Source organism: Vitis riparia, chromosome 19 (assembly GCF_004353265.1).
Source record: "Vitis riparia cultivar Riparia Gloire de Montpellier isolate 1030 chromosome 19, EGFV_Vit.rip_1.0, whole genome shotgun sequence".
Classification (NCBI taxonomy): Eukaryota; Viridiplantae; Streptophyta; class Magnoliopsida; order Vitales; family Vitaceae; genus Vitis; species Vitis riparia.
Genome location: NC_048449.1, coordinates 5,438,767 through 5,463,642, shown reverse-complemented (window position 1 = coordinate 5,463,642; position 24,876 = coordinate 5,438,767). Strand labels below are relative to the sequence as shown.

At 30.7% G+C, this 24,876-nt stretch overlaps 2 protein-coding genes and 1 pseudogene across 2 annotated transcripts; all 3 read left to right on the top strand.

Moving 5' to 3' along the window:
* Positions 1-16,544: 16,544 nt before the first annotated feature.
* LOC117908087 (long-chain-fatty-acid--CoA ligase 1-like) lies at positions 16,545-18,501 on the top strand. Its single transcript, XM_034821764.1, has 7 exons — positions 16,545-16,581; positions 16,912-16,954; positions 17,055-17,144; positions 17,281-17,383; positions 17,486-17,629; positions 17,758-17,933; positions 18,141-18,501. The coding sequence occupies exons 1-7, from the start codon at positions 16,545-16,547 to the stop codon at positions 18,499-18,501; spliced, it is 954 nt and encodes a 317-aa protein (XP_034677655.1).
* Positions 18,502-18,513: 12 nt separating this feature from the next.
* LOC117908086 (urease-like) lies at positions 18,514-19,400 on the top strand. The gene is made up of 2 exons (XM_034821763.1): positions 18,514-18,661; positions 18,745-19,400. Exons 1-2 carry the CDS (start codon positions 18,514-18,516, stop codon positions 19,398-19,400), a joined length of 804 nt encoding a protein of 267 aa, XP_034677654.1.
* Positions 19,401-21,281: 1,881 nt separating this feature from the next.
* LOC117909419 lies at positions 21,282-24,291 on the top strand (annotated as a pseudogene).
* Positions 24,292-24,876: the final 585 nt, after the last annotated feature.

The following is a 24,876-nucleotide window of genomic DNA, read 5'->3' as shown; positions in this document are numbered from 1 at the left end:
CAATTTTATAGAAAATCTTTCTATTATCTATCCTACATTTAATAAGATATCTTTTCGATGAAATATACCTTTTTAAATGGAAAATGTCTTTTAAGATGAAATATATCTTTTGAGTTCCCCTTTTTCAAATGAAAGATGTCTTTTTGGTTGGTAACCGTTATAATGATCATTATTGGTTAGCTTTTCATTTTCCCATCATAATGACTTACCTTCTTCTAATTGGTTTGTGCCTCTTTCTTTTTGTGCAAGAGAAGATCAAACAATGATAGTCTTCATCATCTAAACCCTCACTCTCTCTATTCCTACTTCAGCAATGGTGAGAACTCACACCTTATAGGGTTTCTTCTGTAATATCTTTTGAGTTTATTTAGATGCCTACGAGATAAGTGAAAATAAAATAAACCAAAAATTTTCATCATTTGCCTGTCATTGAGTGTTCTTGTTTGAACAAAATGATTTAAGGTTTTAATTGATTTTATTGTTTTTTTTTTAGTTTTTTGGGAGCCAACCTAGTAGTCATTTAATGTTCAAACTTATTATCATCTTCATTTTCTACAATTTTATCAATTTTTTCTTATCAATTTTTTTTATGGGTATTTTTTGCTTGATTACTCTTATTTTTTTGTTCATTTTCTCAACTTTTTTATTGAATAACAAAAGTCAATTTGTTTTCTTAGGTGATATTCTATTTTACCTAATGAATTTGGGTCACTTGTATCAATATTGTGTTTATTTTTCATTATTTTTGTAGTACTCAAACAATTATGTGTTTTGTCCTTTCTCAAAGATTAGAATAGTCTAAAGTCCCCAAAGAAATCAAATTCTTCCTTGAATCAGGTACATGTCTAACATCACACAACATTCTAAGAACACCATCAACCATTTTAATTCTGATATTCTCTATTCCAGAAACTTTACATGAGACATCATTACCCATCAAAACAGAACCAGAATTTACTGATCTGTATGTGTTAAACCAATCTTTATTGGGTATTATATAATATGAGCATATTGAATCCAAAATCCAAGAATTTGTAAGACGATATGAACTGGATGAAATTGACAACATATCACCATCACTACTCTCTGAGTCTTCTTTTGCCACTACATTCATAGACTTTGATGAACCCTTTTTATTTTCCTATACCGAGCCCCCTTTCTTTTTCTTTAGACAATCTTGTTTCATGTGCCCCCTTTTTCCGCACTTATAACATTGTATGTCCTTTCTCTTCTTGGATTTAGATCGAGATTTATTATTACTTAATTCGCTCCGAAACTTGTTTCTCTCATGTTCCTAATTACTCTTTGCCACAAGCCCTTCACCTTGAGAACTCTCATCATTGGCTTTCTTCCTCATATTAAAATCTAAAAGAACACTTGTGTTTTCCTCCAAATCAAGAGTTTCTTTCCCCCACATCAGAGTTGTAACCAAATCTTCATACGTAGAAAAAGCATGTAGGGAATTCAGTAACATCAATGCCTTGTCTTCATCTTCGAACTTCACATCAATTCGCTTCAAGTCACTAATGATTTGATTCAACACATTGATATATATGCTGGCTTAGATCTGAGCCCTCTGTCATCTTAAGACCATACAGTTTCTGCTTAAGATACAACTTGTTCATCAACGACTTAGACATATACCGACTTTCCAATTTCAACCAAATTGTCGTCGATGATTCCTCATCCATGACATGGTGCATCACGTCATCAACCAAATAAAGCCTGATAGTTGCCGCAGTCGTCACTTCCAAATCCTTCCAATCTATGTCGTTCATTCCTTTTGGTTGTTTTCTGTATAATACTTTCATCATACCTTGTTGTAGTAACAGATCCTTAACCTCCTCTGCCATAGACCTAAATTCCCAAATCCATCGAACTTGACTATGTCGAACTTTGCATAAGAAATCCCAGACATCGGAACTTGACACTCTGATACCAATTGTTGATCTTCGTGCAATGATTCTTAGTGAAGAAATTAGAGAAAAATAAAAAATATACATAGATTTAATGTGGTTTGACGGATTATCTATGTTCACGGGAACAAGAAAAAAGACTTTCACTATATTACAATTAGGGTTACATAAAAGGGTATTTATACTAACTCTTGGGTATTGAAATTCCAAAAATACCCCTAAACTTCGCTCCCCTCGTTCCACTTCCCTCCATTTCAATATTTACCTTCTTTTTTTTTTCCTCCATATGTTTTTCACTCAATATGAGCCATATACTATAACACCTTGTTGTCTTAGTAACCGAAATCAAAGAGCCGTAGTATAAACATCATCATCTTCTTTAGTAGAGATAATGTAACCATCGAACACGAGTTGTAATGCTTCATCAATCTCACTCTCAATATGGTAAGCCACACCTAGCCTCTGGATTGCATCAATCAAGAGCGACTTCTGCTCGGAATCATCATCATCAATGATTAGCATCTTCCTCACTTCTTTCAGTTGTTGAACTTGTTGCTCTAAATAAGCATTAGTGTTCTGCACCACCAAATTGAAGCAATTAATAAAATAGACACTGGTGCATTGTTAACATAATCCACAGCATCCATGGATCAGCAACTTTATTTATGATATCACAACATTCGGGAGTCCCAATAGCTAGCATGGGTATACTAGTTAACAATGGTCAGTAGCTAGTAGACAAATATCTTACCGTGCATTCAGAAGCATAAGAAAGGAAATGATTCCCCCAAATGCTAGGATGATAATTTGAACAGCGCCAAACAACGACGGGGCTGACATTTTGAGATTGAGCAGACATTTTTCTACTTTGCCTTGGAAGTTGGTTATACTATTGTCTGATGCTTTTGCCTCAACTTCAGTACGTAACTCACGTATTTATAGGGCTCTAATCCAGAGCACAGTGGCCATAAACTGACCAAATTACATGTAAAAGACATTGACAGCATAAGCCACACGTAAACCACAACGGGAAGGCTACCGGTGCGATTCCCTAAAAAGAAAATGTTCTTTTGAAATTAGACAATTAAAGACCACTCTTCATTTTTCAAATTTTTTTCATCGACTACCGGTGCGATTCCCTAAAAAGAACTTGGTTTGAATTTTTGTGACCAGCCTGTGTGACTAGCTTGTTCAACAACATGCTTTGTTATGATTGGTGGAAAATTATAAAAATATTCAAAATTGTAAAATCATCATTAAAACATGTGTTATATATTTCTAAAAGGGATAATTATGTTTTGGCCTAATTGGACCCAAAAATTAACATTTGGTCCATATAAATTCCATAATTGATGGAAACGGTATAAGATGTTAAAAGACCAATATATCCTTCAAATGTCTATATATTACCATTTAAGGATATAAAATAGTGATCGACTAAAATACCCAATGACCTTTTTGACATAAACTTTTTTTTGTCTTTATTGCACCACTATTCATGCAACCATAATAATTTTATTTTAACAATTTGGATTTTTCATTGTTTTTAATTTTTTTTTATAAATAATTGAAAATCAGCATTATTTTCTATTTTAAATTATAAATAAAGAAAAATTATGTTCAAAAATTATTTTAAAAAATACTTTCTGAAAAAATGGTAATATGATTTATATTTTTTATATTTTCTTTTTGAAAACACATTTAATTAAAAAATGAAAACTATTTTTAAAAATAAAAATTGAAAACCTTATTTAATACTATTTTTTATATGAAAATAATAAAAAGAATTAAATTTCATTCATTGATCATCCATTTTTATTTTTTTCCATTAGTTATTTTAATAATAAAATAAAAAAATATAGTATATTTACAATTAAACAAAGAAATTGATCAATTATGTGTTTTTTGTGAGACTATCTTTTACATGAAAAATAATTAAATAACTAAATTATATATATTTATTACTCTTTTTAATTTTATTTTCTTTATTTATTTTTTGTCTAATATAAAATTTTAATATACCCATAATTAAAAAAGGAATAAATCAATTGTGCACATTTTAATCTATTAAAATAAATTAATTTATAATTTAAATAAATAAAATGAAATAAGTAAATAAATTTGGGGTTATTTCTATTTTTTAACATATCTTATATCAATATTTTTTATGGTTAAATAAATTTTTTATTTTTTTCTTTAATTCCAAAAATAAAATGAAATAAATAAATAAATTTGGTATTTTCTAACTGATCTTATATTCATATTTCTTATGCTTAAATAAATTTTTTATTTTTTTTCTTTATTTCCAAAAATAAAAGGAAATAAATAAATAAACTTGGCTTAAATAATAGTTTTAATTAATTTCTTTGTCTTATTTTTAATTACATTTTGCATTGAAAATAAAATAAAATATCGTTTTATTTGTTTTAATTATTTTAAATGTCAAACTATTGGGAACATAGTTTACACACTTATGTGAATATAATTTATACATATATATGAAATTTATACCATTATACAAGGTTATTACACTAATTGTACAAGGGGTGTACAAAACTATACATTTTGAACAATTTTTTTTTTTTTTCTTGTCATCTAAGGATTATGCATTCTTCTACCACAAATTCTTTTATTTCATGTACTTTATTTAACTCACATATAACCATTTAAATACTTACCTTAATAATGATGTTTAGAGAAAAATTTTGTTTTTGCGTTCTATATCCTTTTTTAAATCAAATCATTGGAAACATGGTTCACACATCATATGTGGCACATAATGTATGCATATGGATGAAATTTGCACTATTGTATAAGGGTGTTATACTAATTGTACAAGATAAATGTTCAATTGGACAAGACAAATGTTCTAACTATACAAGACAAATGTTATAACTATATAAGGGATATACAAGGTTATCATTTGTGAAATATTTTAATCAATTTTGGACTTAACTTTTTTTTTTTTTTTTTTTGTCTTGTCATCTAAGGATTGCGCACTCTTAAGGTACACATTCCTCTATTACACATTCGTCTTATGCATTTTATTTAACTTGCATATGAAATTCGAATACTTATCCCACTAATGATGTTTGAGAGAAAATTTTGTTTTTCTATTTTCCACTCTTTTTTTAAACAAACCAATGAAAACATGGTTAACCTACTTATGGTTACACATTGAATAGGGGGTATATGAAATTTGAGTCACTGTACAAGGTATTTACACTAAGTATACATGACAAATATACTAACTGTACAAGGGTGTATAAGATTATTATTTGTGAAGAATTTTAAGTGATTTTGAAAAACTTGTTTGTTTATTTCCCCTAATCGAGAATAAATGACATTTCTTACACACATTGGTTAAGGATACATTCATCTCATGCACTTTATCTAACTTGTATATGATCATTTGAATAGGTACCTCACTTATGATGATTGTAAAGCAAAATTATACAACAATTTTTCTTCATTTTTAAAACCAAACCAATGCAAACCTGGTTAACCGACCTATTGTCAAATATTCATGAGATGATGTATGAAATTTGAGTTATTGTACAAGGGTATTACACTAACTGTACAAGACAAATTTACTAATTGTACGAAGGTGTACAAGACTACTTTCTGTTAAGGATTTCAAGTGATTTTGAAAAAATTTCCCATTTTTTTCCACTCAAAGATTTTTTTTCCCCACTCAAATTCTCTCACTCAAGAATTGTTTTGAATTTTATTTTTAAATTTCATCATCAAAATTTTGTAATTGCATATTTTGTTTTTGTAATTTTAGCAATGTTCTTTCTTTCCACTAATTTTTTTTTTTTTTTTATGAAATTTTATCCAAATGAATCTATATTTAAAATTATAATCATATTTATCAAATTTTTTACTAAGATTATCTTTAATTCTTTTAATATATTTATACTCATTTATTTAAAAAATGAAAAACTAATTTTTTTTTTTTTTTTTTGTAAACATATTCTATTACCTTTCAAGTAAAAAATTAGATAAGTTTGAAAGTCAATAAAAAAAATTAAATACAACTTTCAATAATTTTTAGATAAAATTTTATATAATATATTTTATTTGAAATTTAATTTCTAAAGTTTAACTAAAAAATTGTATTAACAATTTTCTTATTGTGAGTTAAAATACTTTGTATTAATCTATCTAGATAAGAAAAATTATTAATATAATATTAGAATATCATATCTTAGTTATTTTTTTCAAAAAATTTATCTTTTTAAAAATTTTAAATTAAAAAATTAAAAATTAAAAAGCTAAAAGGATATATATATATATATATATATATAATAAAGTGAAGTGATAGTCAATTTTAAAATTTTTTAAAATATGGTTAATATAGAAAATATCAAAAAATAATTAAAAATAAGAGACAAATATAAATGAAAGGGTGATATAAATTTAAAATAAAAAATGAAAAATAAACTAAAAGATAAATATAAAAAGATAAAAAATATTTGGATGAAAAATCCCAAAATTTTTATCATTACTTATAATAAGAGCAAAAAGATTCAATATCTTTAAAAATGAAATACAAAAAAACTGTTAGGAATTTGAGGCTAATCCAAACTATGGTAATCATCCTAGGGGAGGGGTAAATAGGGTGATGGTCTTTTTTTCACAAATTTAAACCATGCAAAAATAAGAGATAATTATATGCAAATATATAATAAACAAAATAAACACAATTGCATATAATTTAAAAGAGTTAGGGAAGAGAGAGTGCAAACACGAGAGTTTATAGTGGTTCGACACTTCCTTGCCTACGTCCACTCTCCTCAACCTCCTAACCGAGTGAGGGTTCTACTATCTTGAAGCTTCAACCAAACTTCCAATCTCTTTACAATTGGATTATGGTTCCAATTCACCCTCTTGGACTTTTGGCTCCAAGCACCCTTTACACTTCTCAAGAGTTATCCCACTCTTGAACAACCCCTCAAGTGATACCTCACACTCGAGAAACATCCTTTAAAAGGTTTACAAATAAAATGATCTCTCAAAAATCCTAGTACAAGAACTTTAAGCTCAAATGATCAAACACGAGAGTTTATAGTGGTTCGACACTTCCTTGCCTACGTCCACTCTCCTCAACCTCCTAACCGAGTGAGGGTTCTACTATCTTGAAGCTTCAACCAAACTTCCAATCTCTTTACAATTGGATTATGGTTCCAATTCACCCTCTTGGACTTTTGGCTCCAAACACCCTTTACACTTCTCAAGAGTTATTCCACTCTTGAACAACCCCTCAAGTGATACCTCACACTCGAGAAACATCCTTTAAAAGGTTTACAAATAAAATGATCTCTCAAAAATCCTAGTACAAAAACTTTAAGCTCAAATGATACAAGAGAAACTAAGATTGGATGGTATACTAAAGATATGCAAGTTTGGGAATAATGGTGCACTCAAAAATAATCTTCCAACGCTCAAATATAATCAAGAATGATTTGGGAAGGTTTTTCTCATGAAACAATGAAGATTGAAGCATTTTTATAGAAGAAAAAAGTCAAACCAGCCGTTGGGGGTTCGATCGGTCAAGTTAGGGGTCGACCAGTTGACTAGCTGTTGGGAAAAGTGACCGTTGGGCCTCAACCGGACTTCGATTGGACCTCAACTGGTTGAGGTCCCACCTTGATCGGGAAGAGAAGGCCACTGGGAGAGAGAGAAACTTTTTGGCCTCCTTCAACCGATCCTCGACCGAATGAGCACAACCGGTCGACCGGTTGAACCGGTTGAGCCATTTTTTTGGCTCAACACTCAACCTTTTTCAACTTAAAACCTTTTAACACAAATTTGAAAATCATTTAACACAAGGTTTTAGTTGAAAACATGAAATCATTCAATTCTTAAGATATTTAAAACAATATTACTCTTGGATGATTTTGGTGCATAAATAAAGAATGAAATGCATGAAAGTCTTAGTGCACCAACAACCTTACAAAGAGATCTTAAGAAGTTTTGGTCTTTGAAAAACTCTTCTCTTTGAGGTGGTCTTCTTCTTCATGATTTCTCCTTGACTTGATTTGTCTTTGGATTGCCACTTTGGAAGTCGCTTTACCTAATCACACTTGAAATATGATCATTAGTTCTAAACCTTGTTTTGTTATCATCAAAATCAAGATTAACCAAACCTTGATTTCACAAAAACATTATTGCTTTTTATTTGACATAAAATAGAAATGTAGATTGGAAGAAATAGAAAAAAAAAAAAGGTTAGAAATGAGTAATGCTTAATAGAGAATAGAAAATGAAAAAAAAAATACAAAAAAATTGAAATTCACATTCACTTGTGCCTACGTAAGAGTTAAGGGTATTTTAGGGATTGATGAAAGACAATATCCTTCATCTTAATTTTCATACTTTGTTTGGGTCTTGGGTTTAAATATGCATGATATATAGACCAAATGTTAATTTTTGAGCCCAGTTGGGCCCAAAACACAATTCTCCCTTTTTAAAATTAAAAAATAGTTGTTACCACTAGGAAATTTATTAAAGTATTAATATTACAAAACATAAAAAAGAACTAATATTTATGTGGGGTAAATATAAATTAAAAGTTGTCAGACTATGAAAATATTAACAAATGCAGATATATCAGTATTTTACGGATATATCAAAATATATCAAAAAATATCGGAAAACATCAATGGATATTTTGACCAAAAAAAAATCAATAGAATGAAAATTGATTAAAACTAGTAAAAATATTAGAAAAAATAGAAAAAAATGATAAAACAATAATAATACTTATTAAAGTTGTTTTATTAAAGAAATTAATATATATGTAATAATATATGAATTTGAAAATATATTAATAAATTTGGAACATTATGTAATAATATTCGAAAATATATTAATATTAAAATGATAATATGTTTAGTTTGAATATATTAAAGTACAAAAAGAAATAATGATATTTAAATAAATATTTTTTATTTATAAATTTATATTTGTCTTACATTAATTAGTATGTAAAATAAATAATAAGATAATTAAAATTAACTTATTTGTACTAATTTTATTTTAATTAATTTATAATATAACATATATTAATAATTTATCAAAGATGTTATGACTTATAATATATATATATATATATATATATATATATATATATATATATATATATATATATATATATATATATAATTCCATACGCATATCTGAACCAAATGAAGGATTGGCTCAATGGGTGAGGCCATTTCTTGATTTGTTCTAGGACTTAGTTTCAAGCTTTACAGCTGTGGGCCTGCTGAAGTAATTTTTTAAGTGAAGGATTACAACAATCCCACATCTAAACTTGGAGAGAAACAATGTTGATTTGATAGATGTTGCCCCTTTAACTGCCCTAGGAATTAATGGGCGGGTCAGGTGGGCTAGGTGGGCTGATTGTCCACATTGGGCCCAATGGACCCCAGCGGATTTAGAAGAGATACAATTGGTCTCTGGTTCATTATTTTTAAAAATTAGTAGGCACGTTAATGAAACCAATACATTAATTTTTGCTTGATTTGGAGTTTATTTGCATAACCGAAAAAATTTGCAAAAATATGATATATGCAAATAAAAAACTATTTGAAAATGAGTTTCATAACTTTTTAATACTAATTAAATCAATTTTTGAGTTTTAAATTACTTTTAAAAATTAATATTTTTTTTATATATCAAGTATAGTATGATTTGGAATTTTTTTGTTTAATGGAAAATTTTAGAGAAATTAAATTTAGAAAGAAAGAAAAAATATTTGAAAATAATATCACATACGAAAATTTTTTGTATCAATATTGGATCATGATAAGAGAAGAAGAATGATAACATGTTAAATTTTATTTACTTTTTATGATTTTTTAATTTGTTTATATATATTTTTGCTTTTAAAAACCGATAAAAAATAACTTATATTTGCTTTCTAAAAGTTGTTTTAAATTTTACTTTATTTTTAAAAATTTGAAATAAAAAACAACCACGAAACAATATCATGAATTAATTTTTAAAAATAATTTTTTAAAACGGTTTTTTCATCACATGATCCAACAAACTTTTACAAACAATAAAGCCAATAAGGATTCAAGCCGAATAAAAAATCCTCCTACATGCTTTACATTGATAGTGGCATTTGTGATTCCAGAACAACATTTGAAGATGACGTGGAGTCCTGATCAGACATAATAATAAGATGTTAGATTAGTGGGATGCCAATTTCTTAAGGCAGATCTATCACAATAGTTTTGGGCAAAACTATTAATAAATTTAATCCCTAAACACCATTAAAACCTATAATCATCTCGTCTTCGAAGATGTATGTCAAAAATCGAAGCCCTCAAAATAAGCAATCAAAGCCTAAAATAAAATTACTCAAAGTTCATTTATCTTGTGATTTAAAAATAGTTTTTTATTTTTAAAAACAGAAAATTATTTTTAAAATTTTCTAATATTGTTTGACCATTATTTTTTAAAATTAAAAAATAAAGTAAAATAGAAAATAATTTCTAAAGAACAAGTAGAATTTGTTATTATTAATTTTTAAAAACAAAATAAAAACGTACAAAAATTTATAAAAAAAAAAATCATAAAAGACAAATAAGATATCATTCTTTTTTTCTCGACGATCTAATATTGATACTATAAATGATAAAATATAATACTCCTTTAAATTATAAGTACTTTTATAAAAAAAAAATAACTTTTTAAAAAGTTTTCATTAATCAAATTGTATTTGATAAATAAAATTTATTAATTTTAAAAAAAAAACAATAAGTATTATTGAAATCATTAACTAGTTTAATAACTTATATAAATAATTAAAAACTCTAATAGTGAATCAATTAATATCATAAATTTATGAACATAAATTGGTTTAAAATAACTATTATTTTTCTTTTATATAGAATTATTATTTTCTAATTTCTTTTCAACCAGACAAGTAAATTTCAAATTAAGCAAAACTTAATATATTTGATTCATTAACAAATTTAGTAATTTTTAGAAATAATTTGAAACTCAAATAATAAATTTATTAATACTATAAATTCATTAATAAAATTGGTTCATAATAGTTTTTTTTTTCTACTCATAAAGTATTATTTTTATGAATTTTCTGGCTGTAAAAATGAACTTTAAATCAAATAATACTTTATATTGAATTTATTAATGAGTTTAACAATTTTTAAAAATAATTTGAAAATAAAAAAATAGATCTAAATTTCTAATCATTAAAAAATAATAATAGATCAAAATGATTTTATTGCTTGTCCTATATATACAAATATATATTTTGAATTTAAGTAAATAAATTATAAATTAAGTAAGACAAATAAATAATTTAAATTCTTTAATTATTTAAAAAAATTTTAAGAATAATTTTGAATTCAAAAAAATAATCTAAATAATTAATGAAATCAAAACATTTTAAAATATTATGCATATGTAACGAATAACTTGACTCATTTCCATTTTTAAAAAGTTAAACTTTATTCAATATTTATTTTAAATAAAATAATATTAAAAATTATTATTATTCATTTCTAATAAAACAAATTTACTAGATATTAATATCGTTATGTTTCTAATATATATAAAATGGTATATTTTTTTATAAAAAAAAGAGAGTATAATTTATCATTTTATTATAATATTATTATTTATGTTTTACTAAAAAATATTTTTTAATTTATTTATAGTTATAAAACTATTTTCATTTTTAATAAGAGCTCAATTAAATTTAATTTATACTATATAAATTAAATTTGTAATTTTTTAAAAAAATATTTTTAAAAACAACTTGTCAAACATTCTTGTTTTTACAAAATATTAAAAAAAAAATTATTCTTTTACTTGAAAATAGTTTTTAAAAACAAATTTTAGAAAATATGTTCAAACTGACGCTAAATATGTGGCATGTCCCAGAAAAATTGGTTTGATATTAGACAGCCGATTTTCTTAAAAATCTGAGCTTGAAGTAAATCATGCACTCAGTCTAACATTTCTAACATACGTTTATTCATATATAATATTGTGCAGGTTACCCATGAATCACAACTGAGAAAAGAGCTAAAAGCTACTGCCAGAAAGTCTTCACAACAGCTGAACTTCATAGATTCCATCCAACGCTTGGGATTGGCATAGCATTTTGAAAGGGGGATCAAAGAAGCATTACATTCCTATAATCTGGATGATGATGATAATGATGACCTGGCCAATGCTTCTCTTCGTTTCCGACATCTGGGACAAGAAGGTTACGTTCCTAAATTATCGTAGGAGAAATAATTCCAAATCTATAATAGTTTTGTCCAAAAAAAAAAAGAAAAAATAAATTGAAAATGAAAAACTATATCATCAAAAAACGATTTATGAAATTTTTTTTAAAAAAAATATAAACTCTTAAAGAAATGATTTTTACAAAAAATAAAAAAATAAGAAATGAGAAATCGTCTCTTTAAGAGACGACAATAAAGTGAGAAATTTTCACTTAAATTGAAAAAAAAAAAAAACTTAAGTAGGAAATCATCTTTTAAAAAAACGATTTCTACATATATATATGTGAGAAATTCTCACTTAAAAAAAAATCAAGTGAACAATCGTTTCTTTAAAAGACGACAATAAAAGTGAGAAATTTTCACTTAAATTGAAAAGAAAAAACACTTAAGTAAGAAATCGTTTCTTAAAGAGACGATTTCCACACAAAAAATATATACGTGAGAAATTCTCACTTAAATTAAGAAAAAAAAAAAACCTAAGTGGGAAATCGTCTCTTAAAGGGACGATTTTCACAAAATATATATATGTGAGCAATTCTCACTTAAAAAAAAAAACTTTAAAATATCCACTTTTTTCATTTTTTTTATTCTATTTATACAATAATACAATTATTATAAATATATATTATAAAATTAATTAATTTTATTTACTAAATTTAATATATAAATAATATATTAAATTTAATATAAGATAAATAATATTTATATATTATTTTTTGTTTCACTTTGGAGTTTTTATTAAAAAAAAAAAAAACTATTATCAATTTTATATGAAAATTGAGTTTAAAAAAATGTTATTAATTTATTAAATAAAAAATTAAAAAACAAAAACCTCATAAATTGTGTCTTCAAGAAAGGATTTAAAAAAAAACTTTAAATTAATAACAAATTTGTTTTTTAAAACTCATTTTTTCACATAAATTGATAATAATTTTTTTAATTACAAAGTGAAAGAAAAAAATAATAGATAAATATTATTTATCTTATATTAAAATTAGTAAATAAAATTAATTAATTTTATAATATATATTTATAATAATTGTATGAGTATAATTAATTTTTTAATTCGAAATTGGATTTATAATATATATTTTATATTAAATTATATTATTTTTTTTATAATATATAGATAATTAATTGTATTATAATATATATTAAATTTTATTTTTTAAAATTTTTTTTATGAAAATCATCTCTTCAAGAGACGATTTCCAAAAAAAGTCATAAATTATCTTTTGAAGAGATGATTTAAAATATATATATATATATATCCCTTCCTCTACCTAATAAAACTTACCATAAATTTAAAATTATTTTTTTTATTACGATAATTTAAGAATTATTTTTAAAATTACCACACTCTTATCAAAAATCTTGACCGGTTGTTGTCTCATGTATATGTCATCTCCAATTACATAGATATGCGGGTCCATAAATAACAACAAACTTTCCAAATCATTCCAAGAAGGATATTATTTGTTAAAAAAATATATTTTTCCTTATCATCCAAATAGAAAATAATGATTTTTTTTCTTTTACCATTTTCCCCATTCTTTAAGAATCCAACATACTCTTAATATTCATCATTAAAAGAAAATATTACCACGACAAATTTTGAATAATTCATCCTTTTTTTACTATTATTAACCATTAGGGGACGTTTTAAAGGTAAAATAAATTTATATATAATCATAATTATTTTTTAAAGGTGAAGTTAAATTATATTTAATCATAAATCTACATATAATTTATTTATTATTTATAATTAAATGATATTAATTAAGATGAAAAGTATGATAATTAAAAATAATAGATTTGTAAGAAGTATATTTTTAGACCCAAAATCTATCATAATTTTATTTTTATATTAATTTTGAGTTCAATTTTATATTTAAATTTTAAATTTTAATTATATGTGATATTTTTAAATCACTTATCCTTTAATTATTAGTTTTTATTATTTTATAAATTATTTTATTTTTATTTATATATATATATATATTCTCTTTCTTTTCTCTCCTCTCTCCTCTCTCCTCTCTCCTCTCTCCAGTCACCTACCCCATACCCCATCACGTGCAAACACCATCCCCATCATCTATTCCCTCTTCTCCCTTTCTCTTCTTCATCCCTCATTTGGGAAGGGGCGGCCCCATTTTTTTTATGGGGGGCTCCCCATTTTTCATTTTTCTACCCAACCCAAACTCTAGGTGGGCGGCCCCCATTTTCTCCTTGCCTCTCCATTCTTCCTTTTCTTCCTCCCGTATACTCCACCACACCTCCCTTCCAGCAGCACGGCCACAGCACCCCCAACCCATTTCTTTTCCTCCGTTTTTTTTTCTTCTTCCTACCCACACACTGCCAATCACGAGACCACTTCACAGCCCCATCTTTCTTTTTTTTATTATCTTCCTCCCTTCCAACACACCCACATCTCCACCCGAACAACCACTTCCCATCTTCGGCGGTCTCCGTCGCCATTGCCGGTGGCGTGACGCCGGCGCCCCTCAAACCCCAATTTTCTCCTATTTTCTTCTTCTAATAATTAAATCAAATCATTAATTGAAAATAAATTGAAACTTATTTTTTGTAAATAAAGAAATTAAAATCACTAATTTAAAATTGTTTTTAATAAAATCCTTTAAAATTTCTTGAAAACTAATTTTTTTATTATTTAGTTCAATAAATCATTTTGCATAATTCTCTTATTATATATTTTTGTGTATTTTTGTAATTATATTTCATCATTATTTTTATGTATATTGATTTTCATCATGATTTGTACATACTCATTTACATGATTATTTTTCTTGATATCCATAATTAATTAATTAATTAATTGTCACAATTCCCTTAATTAATTTACTAGAGTCCATACGTATACAAGTTTAGAAAGGTGTTATGGCTCACCATCGTATAATTTGACTCCCGAATCACCATCGTATAATTTGACTCCCGGATACGGACTTAGTCTTTCACATATCCGTTTTTCCTTTAAGAGTCACATTTATTGTTTTTTTTTTTTCTTATTTTGTTTTTTCCTTTAAAATAAAACAAAAATAAGTGGTAATTCCAAATCTTTTTCTAAAAATCAAAATTTTCACAAATAAATAAAAAGTGAATCTCACCATCGAGTGAGACGAACGTGAAAAAACGCGGTCCACAATAATAAACCATTTTTAAAATTAAAAATTGAACTTCTTTTAAAATAAAGTATTCACTATATAAAATAAAATATTAATTATTATAAAATTTAAAGTTAAGATAGAATATTAAGAAAAGTTTAAGTACCGAAAAAATAGATCACCTATACAGGATATTTTTCATTTGCAGGTGGAGGTCTCTCAAGGAACCACGTGTCACCTCGTAATCGGCCTTCAGTGGATCAAGTAGTGTTTTGCATACGCTAATCAAGGAGCGGCACCTGGAAGAATCTCCAGAGAGGGCAGCATTTTTCTGTTATGAGGAGCGCATGAGAGAGGGGGAGGGCTGGCAGAAGCAGAGGGTGGTGTGGCTTTTAGGGGTAATGGGCAGGAGATATTTTCAGCAGGAGTTTTCTTTCTTGAGGGGTGAGGCTGCAGAAGGTAGGGGGGTTTTCTTTTCTGGGAGGAGGGCTAAGAATAGAGGGGAGGAGATATTAGCAGAGGATTTTTCTTTCATGCTGCAGAGATCTTTTGAGGAGAGAAGCTTTTGGTTGGTTTCTTGAGGAAGGATTCCAGAGAGCTTCTGGGGGGATATATTTAGCATTGTATCTTTTCTCGGAGAGCTTCCGGGAGCTTTTGGGGAGAGTTTTCTGAAGCATTGTATCTTTTCTGGGAGTGAGAAAAAGAACGGCGATTCTGGAGAGTGACTTGAGAGTGAGGAGGTGTGGGTGTTCTGGAGCTGGAGGAAAGAAACAAGTCACGGAGGAGAATTTGAGGGATATTGGAGAGAGCTTGAAGGGTAAGTTTGAGGAGCGGAGGAGAAGAAGTCACAGAGGAGGCGGAGTGGGGTTGCGGAGCTGCAGGGAGAAGGTGCTTTTGCTGCCGTTTTGGAAGGCCAGTGGAGAGGGAGAGCTCTTTCGGGGGCGAAGCTACTAGTTACAGGAGAGGAAAAACACAGCAGCTGCTTGCTCATTTCAGCTGGAGGGAAGCCTTTCAGGTGCGTTTTCTGGACCATATACTTGTTGCAGTAGATTTCCTTGATATTGTTGTGACTGTGCTATGAATAATATGTGCCTTGTTCTTCATATAAAATTTATGTAAGAGTGATCCGATTCCTTTTTATCTCTCCATTGGGTGCCTGAGTCATATCTTTGGGTCTTATTTCCACTTATTTTCCCACCTACACACGAGCCTATTGACTCCAACATGAAATGGAGCTCGGGTCAGTGTTTTTCTTTGTTTCAGTTGGTACTTTGTTTTTGTGCTGGCTCCCTTGCTGTTTATACCCTGTTCTCGATGGCCATTCATACCCTCAAGGAGAAGGGTCTTGGGCCAGCATGAACCTTCGGTTTTCATATGGGCACAGTTTCTAAATCTTGGGATCAGAAGATGGTTTCGTGGAGCATGTTTTCTGAGACGGGGGATTTTCTGCACATGAATGGGTTTTAGGAGGGGCCGTGTGGCGCCTCGAAAACTTTTGCGCTCGGAATCCGCTAAATAGAGTGAGGAAGGAGGAGACCCAGGTTCAGATAGCTCTGCTTTGACTATTGAGTATCTGAAACCCAACCCTTTTTACAGGGATTGCAATGACAACGGCTGTAGCTGCAGGAAGCAGCAAACTGTATTTCAGAGAGAGACACTGTGCAGGAGACAAAGTTATGGCCAGGCCTCTTGGGTTTCCGGTGTAACATTCAAAGGATGTCCGCATAATGGGTTTTCAGGGTCTTCTTGGGTATCCAAAATCCTTCAGATCCAGAGACTGGAGTTGCTGGTCTTCGCTATGCTCTTGAAGTTGCAAAGCCTGCGGATAAGTGTGCAATTTGCCTGAGAAAAAGACTACATTTGTTCCAGGAGTGGCATCAAATAGGGTGCTTGGTGACGCATCAGAGAATGAAGCTAAAGAAGATACTCCTTTAGAAAGAAATCAGGGCTTGGATGATGGGACAGGGGTGTTGACTTTATTGAAACTGTGGAGATTTTAAGTGAACATGCTCGTCTTAAAGCTGGAATTCTCGTGCATGAAGAATCTAGCAGCAATGGGGAGTACTGTGTATGGACAGCTGGGAAGTCCTGTAGCTGATGGAAAGATTCCAACACTTGTTGAAGCAGAAGGAAATCTCTGAAAACTTCTTTTGCTCCAAACATGAACAAGCCATATCGCGTGTGTGATGATTGCTTTACCCAGTTGAAGAAGGCCCTGGAATTTGGATTGGTTCTGCGCATTCCTAAAGCGAGGAGTAGTAATATGCTTCAGAAGTCCAACGAGATAGCAGAAAGAGACACAATGGGTCCTAGAGTACCGAGACAACTGTCCAGACTCTCATCAGTTGACTCATTCAGTCTAGCTGAAAGCAAAGCCAAGTACGAGCTACATTGACGGAAAAGTTAGCAATGCTGAAACATGTGAATGAGTTTGCTTTGAAGGGACTTAGTCCTCCACGAGGAAATAATAGACTCTCTGGAGTATCTTCCATGTTGCCAAATACAGCTGCTCTAGTCAGTGTCATTTGCCACTCACTTCGGCTGAAGGTCTACGGAATATTCAAGAAGCTGGAAGGGTTTGATCGTATGCCATCCTCAGGCAAAAGCCGTTTGCTCAGGTGGTGGTTTGTAGTCAGAGCTATCTGCTATTGAGAAGTCAGTTAAGCGGCGAGCCAACTGGCTGCATGATGAAGATCGGTCCACCACAAGCCACTCAACTACCTGTTATTCCTCTAGAATCCATTGGACTGCCAGATGATGATGTCCCGCTGCTAGCCCCTTGAGAGGCAAAACCTCTTCTGAGAGTTCTTGGGATGAATTATTAGCAAAGGTTTCAAAGCCGATGAGGAAAAGATGAGGAAGGAAAATTCTATTCATCCAAGACTGCCTTCCCAGACTGACGTTGCTATTGTCATGAATACAAGCGGCAGTACCGGTCTGCCTAAGGGAGTTATTATGACCCACGGGAATATTGTAGCTATCTCAGCAGCCGTGTATACTGTGATACCAGAATTGGGTAGCAAAAATATTTACTTGGCATACCTGCCTCTAGCTCATGTTTTTGAACTGGCAGCTGAGACTGTGATGGTATTTGCGGGCGTTGCATTTGGTTATGGTTCAGCCTCGACTTTGACGGTTATGTCTAATGAAATTCAGAAAGGAACAAAAAGGGACGTCTCTATGTAAAAGTCCACTCTCATGGCAGCAGTTCCTGCTATTTTAGATCGTGTTCGGGATGGAGTTCTGAAACAAGTTAAGGCAAAAGGAGGTTCAGAGAAGAAACTTTTCAGCACTGGATATAAGCAACGATTGACAGCTGTAGAAGGAGTTTGGTTTGGAGCAATGGGTCTGAAGCTGCATGAGGATTGGGGAACTACTCCTGTTGCAATAGATGATTGTTTGACTGTTACAGAACAATGTGACACCCAGGTGCTGGTGGTGGCCATGCTCCAGATATCATCAAAATGTGTGGTGTGAAAAATGTTCTACCCTCATCCACAAACCCAACACGGCCTTTCACTTTCAAAACCATAGATGAGCACCTTGACATGCTGATGGACTGCCATCACCTTGATAAGGATATTCCAGAAGATGTAGCCTTTGCTGAATCGCGAATAAGATCCGAAGCAATTGCTGCTGAAGACATTCTGTATGATATGGGGGTAATTGGCATTATAGCTTCTGATTCACAGGCAATGGGTCGCATCGGAGAGGTGATAATTAGAACCTGGCAAACTGCTCACAAGATGAAGTTACAAAGAGGGTCGATTGAGGCTAGTGGAGTGGATAACGACAACCTCCGAATTAAACGATGCATTGCAAAATATGCTATAAATCATGCAAGGGCTAACGGGTTTTCACGATTTGTCGTCTCCATTGAGGTGGGGAAGGTAGCTGATCTTGTTCTCTGGAACCCATATTTCTTTGGGGCAAAACTAGAAATAGTGATAAAAGGTGGTGTAATTGCATGGGCTGACATGGGCGATCTAAGTGCTAGCATCCCTACACCTGAACCCCACTCTACTGCTTTTGTCAGCAAGGTTGCTGCAGAATGTGGAATAAAAACTCATTATAGACTCACATAGAGGGTGGAAGCTGTTGGCAATGTGAGGATACTAACCAAACTTGATATGAAGCTCAATGATGCTAGTGGAGTGTGGTCACGAGTGCGATCTATAGGAAACGGGTTCATGTGACTCTGGATGCAATGGTGGGCTGATGAACACTGCTTTTGGGTACACACTCAAAGCTGGTGTTCCATGCACTTGAGGAGAGTAAGCAAGTCATTGAGAATTGCTCCTCACCTTTGTCAAGCTTTGCCATGCATGACGCCATGTCTTGACTGGTTTGAAGTTGTATACTACTGGATGGGCTTCAAAATCATATGATCCAGTGACAGCACCCACACACCAAATGTGCAGAAAATCATACCTACGGGCCCCGCTCCTACATGGCCACTTCCTCTCATTATGGCACATTTTTTATTTCCTTGTGATTTTCCATTCTAAATTGGTTTTCTAAAATCTGTTTTCTATAGTTTCTAGGTTCCAAAAATCTCATTTTCAATAAAACAGATTGCCATTTTCTCTTCAGCAATTCAATTTTCACATCTCCTCCGTTTTTTTTTTTTTAAATGTTTTAAAATAAGCATTAATTCAATTCCGTAATTCCGAATAATAGAATTTATGAAATTAATTCATGTAAAAATAAACGGGTTTTAGTGGGGGTCCCACATACATGACTTTATGATTGATTGATTGATTGATTGATTCGATGGTCATATATGATTGATTTATTCTACTCTATGACATGCATGAGATTATTCTTTAATTGTGTACTAACCCTCTCTCTTGATAGCGCATTGATCGTTTGATGCTAAGGTACGTATGCCCTGCTCTCACTTCGATCGTTCTTTATTGAGCATTTTGATTGTCACATGTGCATGATCCCTCTGAGTATTCATTTATTCCCTTATCAATTGTCATGATTGTTTCATTTTATTAGTAGAGATCCGACTTTAGGGGTGCTACGGTCTTTACCGTACCTTCCCGATAAGTAATATGACCCCCGAATCCGATCTGGTTTTTTACAGACCACTTTTCTAAAATAAGGAGTCACACTTAAGATTTTTCTTTCTTATTTTGTTTACCCTTTAAAAATAAAACAAAAATAAGTGACGACTCCAAGTCATTGTTCTAAAAAAATAACAATAAATCAATTTTTCAAATAAAAATCGAGCTCGCCATCGAGTGAAAAACGCATGAGATGAAATACGGGGTCCACAATATATATATATTTCAAAATAAATGATGATGAAAAAATAGTAGTCCTATTTTTATAGAATAAAAAATGATATTATATTTTTTTTAGTTTTAAATATATTATTCCAAACTCTATTATTTAATGAAAATTTAACTATTTCACTGCTATTTTTATCTTCTTGAGATATTATATGTAATATTTAAAATTTTAAAGGATATAATAAATATAAGGGTAAATTTGTAGAAAATAAATGAACCATTTTAAACTTCAATTCTTTTTATTATTAAAATTTTTTAATATTCAATTTTCAGTTATATTAAACATCACCTTATCTTTTAAATAATATTTAATAATTTTAAGAATTACAAAAAAAAAATTACACTGATAAAAAAAGTGAGGATAATATTTTAGAAATGGTCGTTTTTAATCTTTTTATTTATTTATTATTGTTTTTATTTTCGAATTTGTAAGCTTTTCATAGTCGGTTCACGATTTTTCTTTCCTTCTTTTATATTTTTCTTCTCTCGTCCTTTTCTTCCATTTCCCGGGGCTAGTGTAGGGCCAGATTGTCCCTAAGCCTAACAACACATGTTGCGTCTGCTCCTAAGCTATCTTCAAAAATCAGTGAACCAAAACAGGCCAGGGTCCTTCCTTTGAATACCCCACTTCCCAGACTCAAATACGTACACAAACAACTACAACACTTTCTTTTAATGTTTCTTCTCCAACCAAAATATGTCTCTTCCACTCTCAGTCACAGCTCCTATTCCAACCCAAAGGCTTAATCCTGAGGTGGCTCGCCGCAGTGCAAATTTTCCTCCTTGCTTTTGGGGTGATCGTTTCCTCACCTATACTTCTGATGATCCGGTAAATGTGCTTTCATAATTCATGGAAGCAAAAACATGTTATTTTCGGTCATAAGTTAGAGGTTATTTATGACTGTTTTTAAAAAATAGTTATCAGAAAACATGGTTGTTCTTAATATTACGCATCTTGAAAATTCAAATTTATTTTTTTATTACTTAGAAAACACTTATCGGTTTATTATAAAAAATAATATAGTCTAAAAAATAGTCTCAAAACACTATTTTTTATAAAAAAATATTCTATTCTGAAAAAAAAATATATATTTCTTCGATATTTTTAATATATTTGTAAAATCCAAGTACTGATATATCCGTATTTATCTATATTTCAAACATTGACAATAATTAAATAAAACTCTAAAAATAAGAGTATTCAAAAGAAAAAATAATTCAAAAATATATTTTTTTTTCCAAAAGCTTAACATGGAAAGGGGGAAATAAACATCCTCCTACGGGGAAATAAACATAAAGGAGGTTTTGATTCCATATTAGGCAACTAACCAATTTTCTCTGTAAGGGACATAAGATTAATCATGTTCCCAATACCTTCCCTCACAAGCAACCTTTTTTCTTTTTGGGCTGAACAAATTGGAAAAGTAAATATGTGGCGACCTTCCGGAAAATTTGATCTAATATTGGACAACCATTTTCTTAAAGTTAATTTCAGCACGAAGTATATCATTCACTCAGTCTTAACATTTCTAACATACGATTTGTTCATACAATTTACTGGTGCAGCTAACCCATGCTCGTAAAGTGCAACAAATTGAAGAACTGAAAGATGAACTGAGAAACGAGCTAAAAGCTACTGCCAGGAAAGTCTTCACAACTGCTGAACTTCATAGATTCCATCCAACGCTTGGGATTGGCATACCAGTTTGAAAGGGAGATCAAAGAAGCATTAGAGGACATGTATCAAACCTATAATCTGGATGATGATGATAATGATGACCTGACCAATGCTTCTCTTCGTTTCCGACTTCTGAGACAAGAAGGTTACCATATTCCACCTGGTAAAATCCCATGACCCATTGTTGTCTAAACATATATATGTCATCTGCAATTACATATCATCAATTGAATGGTCAACTTCGCTGATAAACAGATGTATTCAATAAGTTCAAAGACGACGAAGGCAACTTCAAGGAATCATTGACTGGTGACTTACCAGGCTTGCTAGCTTTATACGAAGCTACACATTTAATGGTGCATGGAGAAGACATACTAGAGGAAGCTCTAGCTTTCAGCACTGCTCACCTTCAGTCCATGGCAACCGATTCAACTCATCCCCTTGCAGCACAAGTGACTCGTGCACTAAAGAGGCCTATTCGCAAGTGCTTAACAAGGGTGGAGGCAAGACATTACATTTCCATCTACCAAGAAGATGGTCCGCATAATAAAACATTACTCAAGCTCTCAAAGTTAGATTTCAATCTATTGCAGTCACTCCACAGGAAAGAGCTAAGTGAGGTCACTAGGTAAGTTGCGGAACCAACAATATTCAGAAAGCTACATATTTGGCAATTTTCTCACTCTGATAATCTGTTGATATATCTTTAAGGTGGTGGAAAGGTTTGAATTTTGCCAAAAAGATGCCTTTTGCACGGGACAGATTAGTGGAGGGCTACTTCTGGATATTGGGAGTGTACTTTGAACCCCAATATTCCCTTGCTAGAAGGATCTTAATCAAAGTATTAGCCATGACATCCATCATAGATGATATATATGATGCATATGGTACATTCGAAGAACTCAAACTCTTTACAGAAGCAATTGAAAGGTTTGATACATGCATGCCCATCAAAATTGTTGGCTTAATTTCCAAATTTCTAGTCAAATTTCAAAAAGTTCCAAGGATATCTGTTGCTTCACTTTCAGATGGGATGCCAACAGCGTAAATCAACTCCCAGATTATATGAAGCCTTGTTATCAGGCTCTCTTGGATGTTTATGAAGAAATGGAAGAAGAGATGGCCAAGGAAGGAAACTTGTACCGTGTTCAATATGCAGAAGCAGCGGTTTGCCTCCAATGACCCTTCTTCTAGTTCCTTACTCTTTCATAAATATTTTGTCTATCTTCAAAAAATATATTGTAAGCTAGCAGGATAATTAATCTATTTGCAATATTATGTAAACTCAGATAAAAAGGCAAATCCAAGCCTACTTTGTTGAAGCCAAATGGTTGACCCAAGAATATACACCAACATTGGATGAGTATATGAGTAACGCACTAGTAAGTTGTGGTTACTCAACACTCATAACCACATCTTTTGTTGGCATGGGAGATATAGCAACAAAGGAGGCCTTCGATTGGGTTTTCAGCGACCCTAAGATGGTTAGAGCTTCATCTATCATTTGCAGGCTCATGGATGACATAGTTTCCCATGAGGTATTACATCACTTATGCTGCCTCAGTTGTGTTGTACTAGCTCTATGTATCCTTGATTTTCTTCGCTTTTCTTTTTGTGCAGTTTGAGCAAAAAAGAGGGCATGTTGCATCAGCAGTTGAATGCTACATGAAGCAACATGGGGTTTGTAAGCAAGAAGCATATGCTGAGTTGAATAAGCAAGTAGTGAATGCATGGAAGGATATGAATAAGGAGTGCCTCAAACCTACACAAGTGCCCATGCCTCTTCTTACACGTGTTCTTAATTTCAGCCGTGTGATTGATATTTGTCATAAGGACGAAGATCAGTACACACATGTTGGAAAATTGATGAAAGATCTCATTGCTTCGATTCTCATTGACCCTGTGCAAATATGAGCGGAGAGATGGTTGTATATCATGCTCTATCCTATATGTCATATGAAAATATGATTAATAATATTTTCCTATAATATTATAAGGTCTATGCTCATCTTTTAATGAAGTTTATATATATATATATATCTTATTATGATATCATCTTATCATGTTTAACAGTATTTCCGCAATTGTTAGTTATCAAAATCTCTAGTTTTCCAAGAATGGTAGTCTAGTATCAAAGGGTGCAGTATTTATGTTCCGGTTATGGTGGCAAGAGCACTTGCCATGACGCAAATTGCAAGCAATCCAAGATCTAAAGACTAAAGGTTTGGCCTATAGAATTTTTCTTTTGGGAGGCGGGGGGGTCCAAATTGACAATTAATCATCTAATTAACTTTATATTTAATTAAATAGATAAAAATATTCAAAATTGGGATTTTATGAAAAGGTGATGCTAAATCAGTCTAAAAAGATGAAGGATGGATCATTTTATCCTAATTTTTATTTCCATACTAAATATATCTTGAAAATATATTTATATTTACTAAGGTCCAAGAAGTTTAACAAAACAAACCAAATAATCAAAATTGTATCATTTATATTGTCTAAAATATAATCATATAAATATTATTCTAATATGATAATAGTGAGTAATATAAGAGTATTTTCTTAAAAGACAACTCTCGC